General features: G+C 45.5%; 1 protein-coding gene across 1 annotated transcript in view; it reads left to right on the top strand.

The window, feature by feature from the left end:
• The first annotated feature begins 1,785 nt into the window (after positions 1 to 1,785).
• Lancl1 (LanC like 1) overlaps positions 1,786 to 20,326 on the top strand; it is a 35,049-nt gene continuing 16,508 nt past the window's right edge. The window contains exons 1-2 of the mRNA XM_036173239.1: positions 1,786 to 2,192; positions 6,666 to 6,783. Of these exons, the coding sequence (XP_036029132.1) occupies positions 2,112 to 2,192; positions 6,666 to 6,783 (199 nt within the window). The 5' untranslated portion in view covers positions 1,786 to 2,111. The remainder of the gene's footprint in view (positions 2,193 to 6,665; positions 6,784 to 20,326) is intronic.

The raw sequence follows: 20,326 nt of genomic DNA, 5'->3' as shown, positions 1-20,326 counted from the left end.
CTCTCCATGAATGTGCTGAGGGAACTGAGCTAATGAATTTCCTGAGAGATCAAAAGTTATAAGAAGAAAAAAAAACCAACCCTGAAACCTTTAAGTAAGTCTAAGGCAGAGTTTGGTGTGGCAACTTCACAGGATAGAACTGGGGACAACCTGAAGAAGGGGAGGTTCATGAACAGTGGGAGGCCTGAGCTTTGTGCCCATTAATCAAGAGAGAGGGGAAAGAATCGACATTTTATGCTTTTTTATTTTATGCCTCCCCTCTAGCCGGGTAGGGAGGGAAGGGGTGGGGGATGTTACACTTGTATGTAGGTGTCCATTTAGGCCAAAAGAGGGCACTGAATCTCCTGGAGTTCTGTTGATTGTAGGCTTTTAAGGTGTGTTACATCTGTTTATGCTGTGGAACATTTGTTTAAAGATGCAAAGATGTGTTGCATTCTTTTATGTTGCGTTTTGTTTAACTCTGTGAAGCTGAGTTACTATGCCTTTCTAACACACCTGATGGTCTAATAAGGAGCTAAAAACACCTGATGGTCTAAAAAGGAGCCGAATGGCCCATAGTAAGGCAGAAGAAAGGATAGGCAGGGCTGGCAGGCAGAGAAAATAAATAGAAGGAGAAATCTGGGAGGAAAAGAAGGAGCAGAAGAACAAGGAGAGGAAGACTCCAGGGGCCAGCCACCCAGCTACACAGACAGACACAAAGAAGGAAAGAAAAGGTATACAGAAATAGAGAAAGGTAAAAGCCCAGAAGCAAAGCTAGATGGGGCAATTTAAGTTAAAAGAAAAGTTGGCTAGAAACAAGCCAAGCTAAGACCAGACATTTATAATTAAGAATAAGCCTCCATATGTGTGACTTATTTGAGAGCTGGGTGGCAGGTCCTAAAAGACCAAAAGAGCAAAAACAACCAACCACAGTAGGCAGCCCAATATGGGTGCTGGGAATCAAATTCTAGTCCTCCTCAAGAGCAGCAAGGGCTCTTAGCCACCAGGCATCTCTCCTGCCCAGAGAGATATTTGAACTGGATTCCCACATTCTTTGAACAGAGAGGGCCTACTGTGTCGCCCCCCCCCCCCCTAGGATTTAATTTCAAACAAATCTTTTCAACCACGGAGAGTGTTAAGCATGGAGATGGCTCTCCATTCTTTGTCCTTCGTTATTTTTTAAAGGCTTCAAAAATAGAATTAGAGTCCAATTTAGGCTAAAGACCTGGCTCAGTGTCCTAAGAGCAGAGATTTGAGTTTTTGTATCAATTCCCTGATGTTTTTGTGACTTGTCCGTTGGTGCCTTGTCCCCAGCCTCTACAATGTCTTGAAGAAAAAAGTGCCCCCAAAGTATTTAACTAAAACATCTTAGTTTTGTGGTGATGGTGCTGGCTGCATTTGTGGTTGTTTCTTCCATTGTCACTTCCGTGTCTCCTTTTTCCTCCTTTTTAGAAATGCAATTTTAAAAAGTTCATAAGGTGTCTGCAGACAATGCCTCCATTTCAGCTGTAGTTAAGGCTACGGTGTTGAGATTTGAAAGCGATCCTTTCCTCCTGCAGGAGAACGGGGCTTCGAACTCCTGGGATCCGGAACTGAATTGGCTGTCTTTGACAACCTGGTTACAAAGGAGGGTTGGAAACGCGGGGACCGCCCCCTCCCCATCACCGTTCCCAAACCGGAGCGAAAGATGCCTCCCAGCACTTCCGAAAGCACGCTGCGCCTTTAAGACTCTGAAGTCGGGAGGCGGAGCCCCGCCTCAGCGTGCCCGCTGATTGGCCGGGTCTACAGGAAGTGGGCGGGGAACGCGCCGTGTCTGTTGTTGTGCGCGCCGTGCGGGTGGCGAGGCCGGCAGAAGAGAGTGCGCGCCCGGTCGTCGTCACCGTCGGCCTGCTGCCCCCCAACTCGTGGGCGTGGGACGTGGGTGGACAACGGGCCCCCTTGCTCCCGCGGGGCTCAGAGCCGCGGCTGCCGTTCCGCGAGCGTGCCGAGCCGCTGTGGGCCGGGGTCCGCTGCTCGGCGGGAAGGGGCTGCGGGAGTGCCCGCCGCCGTGGCGTTGGCGTCCCAGCCGGGAGCCCAGGCGCCCCTCGAGAGCACTCTCTCCCCTGTTGTGCAGGTTCGCGGGCGGCGTCAGCATGGCTCAGCGGGCCTTCCCGAATCCTTACGCCGATTATAACAAGTCCCTGGCCGAATGCTACTTTGATTCTACGGGGAAGGTGAGTTGAGGCTGGCCTGCAGTCGCCTCCTCACCCCCTTGCCCCACCCCGGGGCCTCCGGAGGATCACCCTCCTGCCCGGAAGATGGGGGCCGCTCACCCACCCCTCGCCTGAGACGCGTGATTGGAGCGGACTTACATAAGTGTCTAAGTCAGGATGTGCCCAGCCTCATCGGGATGGGTAGGGAATGCAAAAACCGCGGTCAGCCTCGTTAACAGTGCGAGAATGAATAGCCTCAGTTACTTTAAGGATGTCAGTTATAAAAATTGTCTCCGAAGGGAGGTGAGGGACCTGGCGGTGTCCTCACCGGTGCCACGTTATTCCTCAGTGAGCGTGCGTAAAGTCTGGACAGAGTCATGAGAGCAACTGGGCCTGTGGGGTTTCAAGGGTTGGTGCTGAGAGCAGTGTGACCGACGGGCCTGAAATTGTGATTTTACTGTTTTTCGAAGCCATCTTTAAAACTCTGAGAGTGGGCGGCCAAAGATTAGAAAGATCATGTGTCCTTACACCGGTTTGCCTATGGAGACGAGAGTCTCTGGGGTGTGGCACCAGGGACCTGTTTTCTCATGCCTGTTTGGCGAGTTGGATTATTGGAAGGAATGCCTGCTTTTGGCAAATCCCTGGGAGAAAGCTGGAGTGTGCACTCACTGTGTAGCCCAGGCTGAACTCGCGATAGCCCAGGCTGGCCTTGAAATCACTGTCCTCCTGCCTCGGCCTCCCAAGTACTAGGATTAAAAGCGTAAGGCCACTGTATCCGGTGGCCATAATTTTTTAAAAATTTTTACCAGCTTATTTCTTTGAAACTTGTCGATGCTGCAGAGAGGCATTTTAGGTGCTGTTAGGGCAGCGGGTGGGGTTCACATCTGTCAGGTTTATGTGGCTCTGTCACCTCACCTCTGCAAACACCTTAAGTCATTCGGTAGAGGGGTGCAGGATGGAGGTGCCATGTGGAAGGGAAGAGAAATGTATGTGGAGCTGGGGTCCCTTATTTAAAGGCTGGATTACCTGCTGGGACAACTGTGTGTGTACTTGTCTGGAGCCCGTGGCCTCCCTGTCGCCACCTGGGCCTGTGTTCTGCCTCCCTCTGCGGATCTGAAGCTGAGGTGTGTGTTAGTCCTGTCTGGTTGGAGGAAGACATGGTGCTCATGCTGACTTGGCAGAGGGAGCGCTTGATGAAGTGTCCTGATAATGGAACTTCACACTTAGGCTTTAGGCAGCTCATAAATCAATGCTTTTATACATTTAATTTGTGTGGGTTTTTCTGGGTTTTGTTTTGTTTTTTTGCTTCAGAAGAAATGTATCCACTCATTGTATTGTGATGTGCAGGCCCATACATGTTACAGCCATTTAGACATCGTAGGAGTCAGATCCTGCCTTCTACCTTGTTGAGGCATGGTCTACTGTTTGTGCTGCTGAGCGGTGTGTTCCGGGATGGCTGGACCACAGGCCTCTGGGTGACTCCTGTCCCTGCTCCCCAGCACTGTAGGAGTGCTGGGATTAAGATATACTGCCACATTCAGCTTTTTATATCTTCTGAAATCAAATGCCAAGTCAGGCTTTCATAGCGAATGCTTTGGTGTGCTGATACATCATGTCAGCCTGTTTGCTTTGAATTTTTGAATGCTAAGCTAAAACTCACTTTGTAGCTCAGACTGGCTGGCCTTTAACTCAAATGATCCTCCTGCCTCAGCTTCCTGAGTGCTAGTATCATAGGTGTGAGCCAGCACATCCAGCTCTCAACTCTGATTCGTTCATTTATTTCTTGAAATGTCTCACTATGTAGCTCTGGCCTGGAACTCATTATGAAGTCCAGGATGGTCTCAAACTCACCAAGGTCCATCTACCTTCACCTCCTAAGTACTGGGATTAAAGGGAAATGTCACAGAAGACCCAAATCCAAACTCTAAACCTGAATAACAAGATGACATATGGTAGAACATAGTTTGGGGATCCTACAAAGGAAGTTGCATCCGTGTTTTTAAAGTCTTTTAACGTTGAACCCTAAAGGCCAAACCATAGAGCCCTGGCTGCCTCCTGTCAACACAAGGATGTGGGAGGAGCTTCCTGGCATCTGCAGAGACTCTTCACATTTTTAATTTCAGTGATGGGGTATTGGCCACAGTATTTTCAGGCAGGTCACCTTTTTAAATGTTGTGTGCCCAGTAAAAATGACTCCTGTCCCGAGACTGAGGTGTTCTCACTGTGGCCTCCTAATTTCAGGCCGACCAGGACCGTGAATTACACATGGGTCTGTCTGTCCAGAAGATGGGTATGGTCATGTCAGGCTACTCCTCAACCTCTATGAGACTTATAGACCTCTTCATAGTAATACTAAAGTCCAATATGTCTTACTATCTGTGTCTCAAGTCTTGTTGAAGTCCTAACCTTTGGCAGAGATTGTTAAATAACAGGCAAGTGTCTGTCAAGCTGTGGATTCTTAGTGGTGCTTACACTGCGCCGGCCACAAACCTCATCAGAGATGCTCCGCAAAGGTGAATCTTCAAATGTTATTAGTGTTAGTACTTATGACGCTGCCTTCTTACAGCCTTACATGGCTCTTTCCATGTCCATATGTGTGTAGGAAGGCATGCACATGTGTGGGTTGGAGGATAATGTCTGTTGCTCCCTGTGTGCTATCCTTTGTTTTTTTGTTGTGTTTGTTGTTTGTTTGTTTGTTTTGAGATAGGTCCTCTCTGGCATGGAGCTTGCCAAGTAGGCCAGGACTGGCTGTCCAATGAGCCCCAGGAATCAGCCTGTTTCCTCCTCCCCAACTCTGAAATTATAAGCACATGCCAGCATGCCCAACTATAAGCACATACCAGCATGCCCCGCTATAAATACATGCCAGTATGCCCTGCTTTTATATATACTGGTTCTAGAGGTCAAACTCAATTTTTCATGCTTGTAAAGCAGGCACTTTACTGACAGAGCCATCTCACTAACCCAAGATGCTCTTCTTAAAAATGAGATTGTAAGGCCGTTGAGGTGGCTTAGCAGGTAAAGGCACTACCAGGCAAGCTGAGGACCCAAGCCGAAGGAGAGAACTGACTCCTGCAGTTGTCCTCTGCCCTCTACCCATGTGCTTGCCTTGCATGCATGAGCAGGTACACACACCCAGACTAATAAAGAGAGACTCTGCTGATGACCATTAGGTTTGATATTACAGTCTGCCCATGATGAAACACGTTTTTGTACTTTTAATTCTCCTCAGCCCTGTTCTGAAATTTTACTGGGTTTGTGGAATCCCAGTATGAAGTCATAGCAAGATCCTGAACAGTTGACACACTGAAGTGACTTTTTAAAGCATTCAGTCACTTAGAGTATACAGTACTTTGAAGAAGCTTTCTAGATGCTTTCATAAAGAATATGCCTTTTCGAGAAAGCAGAAGAGATGGCCCTACAATTGGGAGCACTAGTTGCTCTTCATAGGACCTGGGTTCTATTCCCAGCACCCCCATGGCAAATCACAACTGTCTGTAACTCCAGTTTCAGGGGATCCAACACCTTCTTTGGCCTCCTAAAGCACCAGACACACACAGTGCAGACAGGCAAACTATGACAAACCCATCATATATAATAAAAGTCAATCTGAAAAAAAATATACCTTTAGGGATATGACTTGTGAACCTAAGCTTGCCCATCAGTCTGTAGGCCCTCATTTGGTGTCACTGACCCCAGGGCTCCAGCATTAGAGTACACCCTTGTCACAGAGTGGGTGGCCTGTAAGAAGGTAAGGGACAGGCACTACTCTCCAACTGCAGGAAGGTAGCTGGAGCAGGAAGTTAGGGGCCGAGCAAGGGCAATCAGCCAGTAATAGGACACAGCCAGGCCTCTTGCCGCACACTGTGCTGGTTGAGGGTCTCATCCTAGGCTTGATGTCCTTTGTGCTTGAGGTTCCTGATAATCATGCACTTGTTTTGCTTTTTAAAATGCTGCTGTTTTATCCATCCTTGAAGGTAACCAACAAATAGAGTATTTCTAAGGGGATTAATATCATCACGGTTTGGAATCCAGCAGCTGAGATCCAGTGGGTGTCTTTAGCTTTATGTTTAAGGAAATGACTTCTACCTTGTGCAGTAGAGCACACCATTAATCCCAGCACTAGGGTGTCAGAGGCAAGGGGATCTCTGAGTTCAAGGCCAGCCTGGTCTTTTCTTTTGACACAAGGTCTGATTGTGTAGCCTTGGTTTGTCTCAAAGTAGCTGTCCTCCTGCATCAGCCTACCAAATGCTGAGCTTGCAGGCACGCATGCCCTCACCTGGCTCATTGTAACTTTTTAAAATAAACATGTTGGCTTAAATAATATAAGCTCCCAGCATGGTTTCTGGAAAACCTAAACCTTTAAGGCTGCTTTAAGTTTTACATGATATTTTATTTCCGTGAATAGAAAAATGTCACCATGCAGCTACTATTAGTCTGTTAATGTGATTGACTTCTACGCTTTTTAGAAATGTTGTTCTTTAATTTCTACAGCTGACTCCTGAGTTCTCACAGCGCTTGACCAATAAGATTCGAGAGCTCCTTCAGCAAATGGAAAGAGGCCTAAAGTCAGCAGATCCTCGGGATGGCACCGGATACACCGGCTGGGCAGGTACAGAGCGCTGACTGAGCTAGCGTGCACACTGGTGAGAGCCAGAGCAGGACTTTCCCACAGCAGATAGGTGTGGGCCCAGCCTGCAGGCCCTCCTGCGCGTCCTGGGAGTGCAGTGCTCCCCACCCCACAGTGTGAAGATGGTTTAGGGAGGGCAAGCACACTGTGGGTGTTGATGTTCCTGGGAAGAGAAAGACTGGAGGAAGTGGGAGGGAGAGCTGAGAGACCACGGTTAGCCTCCCTGCTGCAGACAGGAGGGTGCTGGCAGAATATTGAAGAAAGCCGTCTGGGTGCGCAGCATTTCCCACGGACTTTGAATAGTAGGGAGGCTCCATTCTGAGCTATGGGACTTTGAGTCTGAAAATGCAGGTTCCTGGGCCCCACAGCAGAGCTTCTCAGTGATTCATAAGCAGAAGTCAGGAATGTGCATTTTACAAACAAATGTGGACGCTGATCTGTGGGCTGCTACCTAGAGCTGCAGTATATATAGGAGAGGCTGGCTAACAGCAGGCTCTTCACAACCATCTGTAGTGTGAAGGTGGGGAAGACAGATGAAATCTGTAACATAATTGGAGAGAGCAGTGGGCCAACCTTTTGTTTATATATTTGTTTGTTTTTGAGACAGCATCTCACTGTGTAACAGTCTGGCTAGCCTGGAACTCACTATGTAAATGAGGCGGTCCTCAAACTAACAGTGATCCACCTGCCTCCACCTTCCAAGAGTTGGGATTAAAGACATGTGCCACTATGCCTCGCCTAAGGCAAGATAACATTGGTTCAAACAGTTGACTTTTAAGTTTGTTATGTATTTTAGAAGCTGAACACAGGAAATATTAAGCAGAGAATAAAAGTATTTTGTGTCAAAAAGGAAGTTCTCAAAGTGTTATGTATTACCTACTGTAATTTCAGTTACAGTGTAGTTGATAGACTCATTAATGAAGACTTTCACCGTCTTTATTTTAAAATAATGGAATTTGGAGAAAACAGAATGAGTCCCCTCCACAGGTGCCATGACATGTCCTTCTCTACCAGGTTATAGGGTACAGGCCTGGGCTCACATGCTTTCCTGGACATGTGAAATTTCCATTATTTATGAAGTTTATTTGGTTGTCTCTGACCAGAGAAAGAGGCCCAGGCTGACCTGAGCAGATGGTTAGACATAGTTCCAGGGTAGATTACAAAAAGGACTTCGATCCCTAAGTCACCTGTTCACATGGACTCATGTCTTCCTAAAGAACTTTGCCTGGGGGAGGGAGAGAGATAGTGGCTGGCTGGTATTGGTTAAAATATTAAGGTCACTCCACGTAGTTAAAAAGGGAGGTTTATTTTGTGGGGTAACTTACAAATGAAGGGGTAGGTTACAGGGTCTGGGAAAGGTGTGGCGCAGTCCGGCGGTGTTCTTTGGAGAACTCTGCTCTGTCTACCGCCAGCGTCCAGGGTCAAGGAACCAAGAGAGCAACCCCATCCAGATCCCTGGTCTTCAGGGTCCTCCCTCAGCCCTGCCTTGTAAGCGTGACAGCTACCGAAGCCTCAAAGGGAGTGGTATTTCCAGGTCAAAGCTGAAACGGCTGGCTACCCACTACATCTCCCCCTTTTGTCTAAATAAGAAGGTTCTAGCCTAATACAAGACTATATATACAATAAGAATGGTTATCAAATATTGTCCAGGAGTAATAAGGGATAATGTCCTAGATAAGATGGAACTACAACCAACATGAACAATATCAAACAAGAGACACACACTAAAATCCAGAGAAGTCTAGAGCATAGGTAAATGGCATGTTACAAAGATCATTCCAAAAGGTGTCCTATCCTAAAGAACCTAAATCTAATACTTAATAAGTTCTAAGATATTTTACATATATACACACACACACACACACACACACACACACACACACACACACAAAGTTATAACTATAGCTGCTAGTCTTTGATCCCATCAAAGACCTGAGAAGGAATATAATGATACCTGAGAAATGGGAGAAGGATGCAAGCAACTTTCGGGAGTCTTGCAAGAGTAGACAGAGACAGCTGGCAGCCTGTATAGTCACCTAATGTTTCTCAGCATTGTTGGTGCATTCAAATTGGCTACAGGCCTAGAGTATCTGACAGACCATTTTCAGAAGCAGGAATTCTGAGAGACCATCTTGCCTTGCCTTGACAGAGTTCAGAAGTCACTTTTCCTTGTGTCCTGCTTGTCCAGAAGGACAGCATTTGTGGCAAGGGCAGTTCTTTGCCCAGTAGGCCATTTTGTGCCAAGAAGGCAAACTTCCAAATGGAAATGTCTTAGAAGCCCAGCGTTCTCTAGGTATCAGATTGGTGCTGCCAGGAGCAATTGTGTCTCACGTCAACAGAATTCTAAGTTATTTAAATGCCATATTCTCTAGGTCTATGAAGTGTGTGAAGATTACCTGTCCATCCAACCTATGTGTCTGTAAATCTGGATAACCTAACTAACATAATCATAGAGATGACAAACATAGGTGACTATAAATCTATAAGTCTTATCTACCTAAACAACCTAAGGACTAAGGCTTCAAGTAAACAAGGTAAACAGTCTGTAAGCAAATATACAGTAAAGGACAGTGACTTCAAAATTGTGACAATACACAAGATATTTATAACAGAGGTAGGAATGTATAGTGCAATATGCAATATGACAATAATCCTAAATATATATCAGTATACAGAATATCTTAAACAGAAGTAGAACATACATACAGTATAACAGATATAAATTTACATTTGTGTCAATATATAAATATTTCAATTAAGAGTAGAAATATATGTACATTTTAACAAATATAGTTCTGTATTTGTGTCAACATACAAATTATCTTAAACAGGAATATAAAAATAGTTTACATTTGTATCAACATATAAGAATCCATAACAGTGCAAATTACAGTGCAAATTATCCAAGGCTGCTATTTTACTAAATTTGTTTACTAGTATATACAGTAATCTACCATAATATCTTATACCTATCCATTCCATCTTTTCCTTTTTTTTATTTTTTTTTATTTTGAGACACTTTTTCTTTTCTTAAGGAGAATACTGGGTCTAATATTTTCTTCCAACCCTAGAACCATCATCCATAACCCTGAGAAATGTGAAACCTTAGGGAGAAGGGGTCTGAATGGCTAACTTGACAAGGTCAGGAAAAACCATCCATCAAGCACCCCGAATTGCTAGGGTTAGTTGAGAAGCTGAAAGTCACTCCTTCAGCAGAGTTTTTCCCTCCTAACCGGAACGTGCCTGGCTTAAGCTTTTCGGCTGTTTGTGGCGGCATCTCCTTCAGCTGTCGCTGCCTCACCCTCAAGCAGCTCACTCTCCATGCTGGCTCTGGGAAGAGCTTCCATGGCAAGCAGCTGAGGCAGATTGGCACACTGATCAGGGAGTGAGGATGTCTTCAGTTGCTGGTGGGTTTCTGAGGAAGCATAAAATCTCGTAGATAAATTTGCTAATGGCTTTTGAGGCAAGATTCCTAATGTTCCCTCATCGAACGCTGTTAAAATATCATTATTCCCGCATAAAATAAACTGTCTCCTCCACTGTTCTGATACATAAAAGACTGTCCTGTGCCAGTATTCGGTCTGAAAATGTAAAGCTCTGCATTGATTAAGATATAATGCTGATTCAACCACAGGAAATCATACCCTGTAAGCCTTCTGTAACCTTACAACTTATGGACTCCTGTCTAGTGACAACTAGTTTCATTTCCTTCATGACTGAAGATTTAAAGGTACAAACGAGGCTGCCCAGCTGTCTGGTGCCTGTGTGCCGTCCGCTTGCTCAGCTAGCCGTGAAGATGCGCGGGTTCTAGGGAAGGGAGGAAGAACTGTGTTTGGAACCACCTTGTACTTACATCCAAACCCATGCACTCCCATACCTTTGAATTTTCTATCTTCAGTGAAACTGGAGACTCACAGGGACAGGGTACTTCAGCTTTCTGCCAGGGCGCCTCTGTGTAATGCGTGCTTTAGAAGATGAGCATTACAATTAGAAGCTTTCCATCTGCTTCCACCTCGTAGTGTGGTCTGATAGTTAATTCTGGCTCGGCTAAGAGGAAACTTTGGAATGACCACATGTGTACAAAATATGTTATTAGTAAGGGTTACTATGTCCATGGTTAAACAAAACTTGCAGTAAATCAGGGGCTGGCAAGATGGCTCAGGGTAAAGGGCCTGCTTCCCAAGCATGGGCCTGGAGTGCCCCAGTTCCCACATAGAAAGCAAGAGAGCATAGCAGCCCACTTGTAATCCCAAACCAAGCGCTCTTGTAATTGTAGCGCTTAGGAGGTGGAGATGGTATCCTGTGGCACGCTGGTGAGCTAGACTACCCAGATCTGCCAGCTTCAGGGTCAGGAAGAGACCATATCAGCAAATAAGGTGTACAGTGGCCAAGGAGAACACCTAACATCAACCTCTGGCCTCCACACACACAGGCCTACATGTGTGCAAACACTTGCACACTACCTGCAGATTCACTAAAGAAAGTGGGGGAGGAGGAAGGTGGGCAGGCCTCACCTGTCAAACTGTTCTGCGAGGACTGTCTTGCTTTTACTCTGAAATGGAACACGAGGCTATCTCACAGAACCAAGAGTGTTAACTGTAGTTTGTTGGGTTGAAACGTTACACCTATGAGATGCCATCCTTAAGCCTCACACCCCTGGCATTTATCCTTTGACACTGTGGTAGAGAAGCAGAATTCTGTGACCTTGGAAAGAAGAGTAGAGATCAAGGCACTGTTCCTGTGAACAGTCACCCTGACATTGGCATGACAGAATGACAGTCACGGACATCAGTGCCCACCCCAAGTGCTCCCCTTTAATCCACTACTCTATGCCTGTGTGTATCTCCACCGTGTGGAGTCTGTAGAGGATCTCCATGTCAGAGCTGAGAAACGGAAACAGAGCAAGGCCCAGTTCTGGGGTCACACAGACAGCAGGCGACGATAGGCTTCTGTCCTGCAAGCCTGCTTCACGAGTCATCATGTCCCTTGCCTTTGGAATGAGTCTGTGTGCATGCTTCCTACCAACTACTACATTTGTATTCATTGTGTATGTTTGTAAGGGGAGATTTTCTAAGATCTCTGAGATGGAATAGCTGAGCCCTGACAGCCTGATACCTGTACTGTACATCACTTTAGAATTGCTTATGACTAATCAGAGTTCAGTATTTTATTTAAAAAATATGAACAGAATTTGAAAAATAGAGAAACAAGCCTTATTACCAAAGCAGCAGAGGGATGGGTAAGTACTGTTATGCCTGCAGGTAGATTATTAAGGATTGAGCATAAAGTAAATTCTGGAAGTTTTTCTCAGCATTGCAGCAAAAAACTGAAATCTCTGGCATTCTTTTGTAGAAAATGTGTTTTCCTACTTCCTGAACCTACAATTACAATGTAGATTCAAAATAAAACATTAATTGCCCAAAGAAGAGTTTTCTCCTAATGGCTTGTATTTGAAAAGGGGTGTTGAGAGTCTTCTCAGGTGAGTTCTCATCCATCTGACATCAGTCGGCAGCTGCTAATAAGTGACATTTCAAATGAACAGCCCCAGTTGTTTCACAGACTCTTCCTTCCCAATGTACAACACTGAAGAGCAGTGCACAGTGATTGAGGTTGGCATGTGTCAGCAATCAGCATTGGGCTGTGTGTTCAGTCTCCATCCCCTCCCAGCTGACTAACAACTCACAGTTCAGGGGCTTGGGAAGCATGTAGGTTACTTAGATACAGAAAACAGCAGGAGTGGGACCCCACAACCAAATCTGTGGCCAGCTGCTGGCTCCATGATGGGTCCAGCAATGGACAGGACACTCCGGAGGACATAGTGCTTCATGTCACTGGGCTGAGCTGCCTTTTGTTCCAGGAAAGACTATCAAAGATCTTTAGTCTTGGTTGAAACCACAACGTTTTAGCGTCCAGAGTTGAAAACACAAAAGACTAGTGAAGAGTTATTGTTATAAAGGGTTAATGGGCAAGGACGTGTCTCTGTTACAAGGCAGCGTTTACTAGGAAACACTGCTTCTGACAGATACCTGCAGAGAGTTAAGTAAACCCAAGGGAGGGCTGGTCTCACTGGTGTCTCTAGAAAGCATGAGGAAAAGTGTCACGTTTCCCCAGTCCTCACTGATGATTTCTCAGAGAAATGGTGATCAACTTACACTTGAGAAGGGACACAGCCATGTGCACAGAGGGTTTAAGGGGCTTGGGCTCTGAAAGGCCTGGGCAAGCTCCTGCTAACCAGCTCAGGAAGCTAATGAGGCTGCGATTGGCATGCATGTCCTCTTAAGCATTAGGCAATGTTTTAAATAAGAGCTGCAGCATGGTCCCTAGAGTAATATTAACTTGGGCTCTAAATGCAGGTCATTAGTATTTCAAGACGCCGTTCACTCTGATCTGCCAAGTGTATAGCTGTTAGCTGCCACATTAGCATGTGGCTCTCAGTTACTGCTGACATGAGGTTTATTTGAAAGAAAGCATTCTGGCCAGTTGTCTTCTCTTTGCGATTTGATCTCTCTTTATTAGAAGCTCCTGTTTCAGAGCCAGCATTTCAGTGTCTAATTGAGCCCTGAGCAGATGTCCCCTTCACCTTCATGAGAAGCACCCTTCCCTCTAAACCAGCGCCATTGAATGTGGATGGACACTGGGTTCACTATAGCCCTTCTTACCATCCACTGACTGGGTAGATAACTGCCAGGAGCCTTGTCTGTTGACTTTCTGAGTCACACATCACAGCCTATGATGTAGGTGCCATTGTACTGTAGGGTACGTTACTAAGGCACATGTTTGAAACAAGTGTAGGGTTTAGATGTCCAAAGGGTGTGGAGGTGAAGCACAGAGCAGGTGTTTGTAAGTAAATCAGAAGAATTGGTAGAAGGGGAACTGAGGAGATAGCTCAGTTGGGTAAAGTGCTTGCCGTACAAGGATGGAAAGCAGAGTTCGGATCCCTAGCAGCCATGTAAATTCTGGGCTGGTGTGGTGCCTGCCTGGAATTCCAGCATTCTGAGTGTGGACACAGATCCCCAGAGTAGTCTGGGCAGCTAGACTTGCGAGTTCAGTTAAGAGGTCCTGACTCGATGAATAAGGTAAAGAGTAGCTGAGAAAAACCCCTGACATCAGCCTTGAGCCTGCACGTGCGCGCACATTCACACACATGAACATGTACACACACGCATGTACACATACGTACACAGAAGAAATAGTAGAAAGGAAATGAGACTGACCTAAGCAATGACGGTTACAGACACCACCACAAAGGCTGCAGCGGGGCCTGTCATTCCCATTGCCAACACCTTCCACTCAGCAGAGTCATGTCCGTAGTGTTTAATAAGAACGGCTGCTGCAGGAAGAGTGTTTGAAGGGAGTGCAGCTGCATGACTGCTCTTCGCCACAACTGTGTAACCCGAACAACGAACTACTGAAACTAGGCACGGGGAAACGAATGCAAATCCAGCTCAGCTCATACCTGTTCGGATGTGATTCAGTCCATCGCAGCCCCCATGTCGGGTCAAGTTGAGACAAGAATTCAGGATTAACTGACCAATTTAGCCACATCTGCTTGTAACTACTAAGGCTGGTAAAGAGCCGGTCCTTGAGACTTCTCTCACATCTTGACCTGAACTTCTCCCCGGAGTCAAGGAGCACCCGATAGCCCTGGGTTAGCATGCCTGCCTGGTTAACGGGAAGGAGGTGAGCAGATGAGGACAGAGGACTCCAGAAGGCCAGTGAAAGGCCAGGTGCTTTCTGTATAGAACAGCTCTCTGTCTTTGTGCGGTCAGCGCACTGTGGGTGCTCAGCTGACACCCAGGGTGGGTGAGTAGAGCTGTGCACAGGAAAGACAAACTGCTCCCCAACGGCACCTAATTGTGTTGATGAAACGTGCACATCCCCAATCCTTGACACGTAAGATTGGGGAACAGTTCTGAAATTAGAGTAGAAAGCACCAACTTGATACAGAAGGGCAGGTGGTTATAGGTAATGGGAGTTCATCAGGGGTTTTCACTCATATTCCCCAAATCTGAAATGAAAAAACACAGTAACTAGTGAACTTTTGAAGTTTCAATGGAGAATTTCCGTTAGATTGGAATTCTCCCCTCCCCTCTCCTTTAGTAATTATGTGACTTTCCAAACTACTGAGTGCTAGGGGACCGCTCCCTAAAGGGCTGCACTCTCAACAACATGTTCCTACCATAGTGCCTATAGCTTTCAGAGCCTCTGACCTGCCGGGAGCTGACATACTCCGGCAGAGGTAAATGAGAAAGGTTTAGAAGTAATCTCTAGCATTACAGAGACATGTTCAGAGATTTAATCTTGTCCGTATACATTAGAGATGCAGTGAGGTCTTGATTGGTCAAGAAGAATAGAACTAATGATCCCTCAGAAACACACAGGCTTAGTATTAATTACTTACCAGCAGCTGGCTGTCCCACAGCACTGCCGAGGATCGGGAGCTGAGTAAGGAAATTGTAGGATTTAGCAGTGTCCCTGAACAGTTGCCTCCCCCGCCCCCCAGAGTGGCAGCTCTGGAAAGGAACAGCAGAGCAGGCCGGCACTGATGCCTCCTACAGCGGCCTTTTTTGACCTCGTGGTTTATTTTTTCCTTCTTAAAGTAAATTAGAACATTGCAAAACCACATTTATAGGGTGAGTTAGAGGTAGCTCCTTATGCAAAGGAACACTTAGCCCTGCTCTATAGGGTGGTCATGTTAGAACATTTTGCCTCAGTGGAAATGATAGTTTGCTGTCACCATGGCAGCTGCTGGCCAAGTGTAGGTATTGACCATTTCGGACGTGGCAGTGTAACTGGAAATGTGTGAAAATGTATTTCCTGTTTAATGAACTTAAATGTCTGTAGTTAGAGAGCAGGGGCTGGCAACAGATGCTGTAGGACCAGAGCAAGAGCTGGCTTCCAGAGGGCTAACATGCCTCAGTTTCTCCTGGCCTCCCAGACCACAGACTGGCAAGTTGGCTTGCTTTGCTTTGTTTTAAGGAAAGAGGCTTCTCCATTACCCTCCAGCTGCTCCTGACACACATGGGGAACTATTGCTGACTTCAGTTACACAGCATTAAGATATTTCCCAGATGCTTACCAATCACATTTTTTGACTGTAGGACTCATAAATAAATGTTGTCTAATTAGATTTCTGCTTTATCCACTTCTTCATGTCTTCCCTTCTCTCGGATTATGCTCTCCCTTAAGATGCACATATTATCCATGTTTATGAGCAAAGTTGAAAAACAGTACAAACCGAAAGCCTTAACTTACACAGCTTAATGACACCAAGTTTTCATGGAGTAGACCAACCAAGATAAGAAATAAATAACACTTAACCTAAATTGTAATGTTAATGTCAGGCCAGTGAGATTAGGTAGAGAGTAAAGGTCCTTGCCGCCAAGCCTTACAACTGGATGTCCATCGCCTGGACCCATGGTAGTAGCAGGACAGAACAGATGCCCACCAGTCCTTTGACCTCCACATATGTGCCATCGTACACACACCACAGACAAAGAAAATGTAATTTTAAAGATTTCTAAAAGTTTTGTGTTCATGAAAATGTCAAAATTTATTCAGGTTCATGAGAAGGAGGCTTATATTTTCAAATAAAATATTTCCAAAGTAGAAAAAAATTGATGGAGCTTATTCTTACAACTAAGTATAAATCGTACTTAAATATTTTCTGGGATGGTACAGAAACTTGAAGACAGAAAAAGGAAGCATATGTCTGTTTTTGTATCTTTGCTTTGCAAATAGGATACAAAGAAACTACCTGATGTTCAGATGTAAATTGAAGAACTCACTTAACTACAAATGACTGTTGTCTTACTTAAAGAAGTTGTGTGTTCTCTGATAGAATTACACACTGACAGATGCAGCTCTGTGCTGAGGCTCTTTTCCTGTTGTGTTGTATCTTGGATTTTCTATCGCTGTGACCAAGTACCATGACCAAAAAGCAAGTTGGGGAGGAAGGGGTTTATTTGGCTTACATTTCAGCATTGCTGTTCATCACTGAAGGAAGTCAGGACAGGAACTCAAGCAGGGCAGGATCCTGGAGGCAGGAGCTGATGCAGAGGCCGTGGAGGGGAACTGCTTACTGGCTTCCTCCGCATGGCTTGCTCAGCCTGCTTTCTTATAGAACCCAGGACCACCGGCCCAGAGATGGCACCACCCACCATGGGCTGGGCCCTCCCCCATTGATCACTAATTGAGAAAATGCCTTAAAGCTGGATCTCATGTAGGCATTTCCTCAGCTGAGGCTCCTTCCTGTGATGACTGTGTCAAGTTGACACAAAAAACTGCCAGCACATGTTATCATAGAACTGTTTTTCCTCGTGACATTAAGTCTCCTTTAAAGACTTGAGTGTATTTAAAGATGTGCGTCTCCATGGGCACAGTGGTGATCTCTTGAGAACCTGCTGTCTGCTGGGTGCTACCATGCTGGTGGTGGAATTGGGACATTGAGGAGCCATCATGAAATCTGCCCGTCGTTCATTCCCACTGCATCTCTCTTCTGTCCCTTGCCCTGAGTCTCACCCTGACTCTTGAAGAATCCTCCTAACTAACTTGGGCGTCCACTGCTCCAGCCCCTACAGGGCAGCTATCATGACTTTTTTAATACCATTATGCTGTTGTGCTTCAAATGGTGCATTTCAAATGAAACTGCCATCATCTGCTGGCTAAACCTGAGACACAGCTTTGCTACCTCTCTGGCTTTGGAAAGAGTGCTGTTCTTTAGGACCGGTCTTACAAGCCTTAGTGTAGTGGATATTGATACAAATACAGAACTATGTTTGTTATATTGTACACATATTTTTACTCTTATTTGAAATATTTGTATATTGATACAAATGTGAATTTATGTCTGTCATACTGTATGTATGTTCTACTTCTGTTTAAGATATTCTGTATACTGATATATATTTAGGATTATTATCATATTGCATATTGCACTATACATTCCTACCTCTGTTAAAGATATTTTGTGTATTGTCACAATTTGAAGTCATTGTCCTTTTACTGTACAATTGCTTACAGACTGTTTGCCTTATTTATAGGAAGCCTTAGTCCTTAGGTTGTTTAGGTAGATGAGACTTACAGAGTTATTATTACCTATGCTTGTCACCTCTATAATTATGTTAGTTAGGTTATCCAGATTTATAAATACATAGGTCAGATGGACAGGTAATCTTCAAACACTTCATGGACCTAGAGAATATGGCATTTAAATAATTTAAAATTCTGTTGACGTGAGACACAATTGCTCCTGGCAGCACCAATTTGATCCCGAGAGAATATTGGGCTTCTAAGACATTTCCATTTGCAAGTTTGTCTTCTTGGCACGAAATGGCCTACTGGGCAAAGAACTGCCCTTGCCTCAACTGCTGACAGTACAAATGCTGTCCTTTCTGGACAAGGGGGACACAATGAAAGCGACCACCATACTTTGCCAAGACAGGGTAAGATGGTCTTTCAGAATTCCTGCTTCTGAAAATGGTCTGTCAGATACTCTAGGCCTGTAGCCAATTTGAATGCACCAACGATACTGAGAAACGTTAGGTGACTGTCCAGGCTGCTAGCTGTCTCTGTCTACTCTTGCAAGACTCCCGAAAGTTGCTTGCGTCCTTCTCCCATTTCTCAGGTATTATTATATTCCTTCTCAGGTCTTTGATGAGGTTGGAGATTAGCAGTTATAGTTACAACTTAGTATATATACATATATAATATCTTAGATAGAATATATTATGTATTAGACTCAGGTTCTTTAGGATAGGATACCTTTTGGAATGATCTTTGTAACATGCCACCTACCCACGCTCTAGACTTCCCTGGATTTTACTATGTGTTTTTTGCTTGACATTGTTTGCACTTATTGTAATTCCAACTTATCTAAGTCATTATCCCTCATTACTCCTGGACAATATTTGATAACCATCTCTTTGTGTATAGTCTTGTATTAGGTTAGAACTTTCTTATTTAGACAAAAGGGGGAGATGTAGTGGATAGCCATCCCAGCATTGGCCTGGAAGTTCCAACCCCCATTGAGGCTTCAGTAATGATCACGCCCACAAGGCGGGGCAGAGGAGGGAGCGGAAGACCCAGGAGCAGGAGGAGGTGGCTCTCTTGGTTCCAGGACACTGGACGCTGGAGGTAGACCAAGCAGAGTTCTCCAGAGAACACCGCCGGACTGCCCTATACCTTTCCCAGACCCTGCAACCTACCCCTTCATTTGTAAGTTACCCCACAAAATAAACCTCCCTTTTAACTACGTGGAGTGGCCTTAGTAATTTCACCAATACCTTAGTAACACAGAAGGTCTCTCTCTTGTGTTAGTAGACAGAATAGGGTCTGGTGTGGTCGGATTTTAGCTCTCAGAGCACTAGGCCACCATCTGCATCACGAGCATTCTAATAGAGTTTCCAGTTCATGGTCTACAGTTCCTGCACTGACTACGCCATCACGTCTGCGTTCCAGACAGGAAGGAAGTAGAAGGAAGGATACATACTCACTGGTGAGAGCCTAGCCAGAGGCTGCAGGTTTAACTACCTTGAAATCTAGGGTATGGTTGTTGAGGGGAAATGAGTGTGCATTGAGAGAACCACTTATATTCCTGTTACAAGAAGTGAACCTTTGTACCACAAATGAGAATTAAAAAAAAAAAATGTCTGAAATGGGAAGAATTAACAAATAACACCTGGGCTTTCTCTTAGACTTTGGAGGCAGAGAGTCAAACAGGTAGGTGAGATCATTGATGGTAGCTGCCTCAGGAAGGCAGGAGCGGGCCAAGGAAAGGACCAGAGTCTGCTCAGCCTTGCACTGCTGTCTGACTTCCTGTGAACAGCATGTATACTTTGATAAAGAGTCTTCACGCCTCAGCTGAGGCCAGACCTGTGACTCTACCATCAGGACCACAGGCTGCATCTTGTCCCACTTTGTCTGCGTCTTTGGTATCTGCAGAGATGAAGATCTGCCTGTGCGTACTGTCTGAGGATCGGGCTCAAGGCATTTGGCCTCAGCTAGTTCATTTCCCCACTTTTTCTATTATTAAATTTAAAAATGTCGATGAGAAATGAAATATCTCTGAGCAAGCTGGTTTACAAGCAGGTCTGAGGGAATTGGCAGCAGCATTCAGCACTTAAAGCCCTTCCTATCCATGGGTGCTTTGCGGAGAAAGAAACCACATACTCTAGGAACAGACTGCCTAATCGAAATATGACACAAGGGCCCAGAACAGGAGTAGAGGGAAATGGAACCTGGGGCCATGAAATCCAAGAAGCTCAAGAAACAATTCTGTGCTCATCAGAAAAGAACCAACCAAAAGATTACCTGGTTTTCATGAGGAGTGAGTGCATCAGGTCTTCTTAGAACTGTGAGGTGTCGAGGAGGCCCCCAGGCAGTGGGACCAGGACCCAGCCTTGGTGCATGAGCTGGCTTTTTGGAACCTAGAACCTATGCTTTGCTCAGCCTTGGTGCAGGGAGGAGGGGACTGGACCTGCCTCAACTGAATCTACCAGGTTGGGCTGACTCCCCAGGGGAGACC

Source organism: Onychomys torridus, chromosome 23, assembly GCF_903995425.1.
Source record: "Onychomys torridus chromosome 23, mOncTor1.1, whole genome shotgun sequence".
NCBI classification, from domain to species: Eukaryota; Metazoa; Chordata; class Mammalia; order Rodentia; family Cricetidae; genus Onychomys; species Onychomys torridus.
Note: the sequence above shows the minus strand (reverse complement) of the source record. Positions and strands in the feature narration are given on the sequence as shown.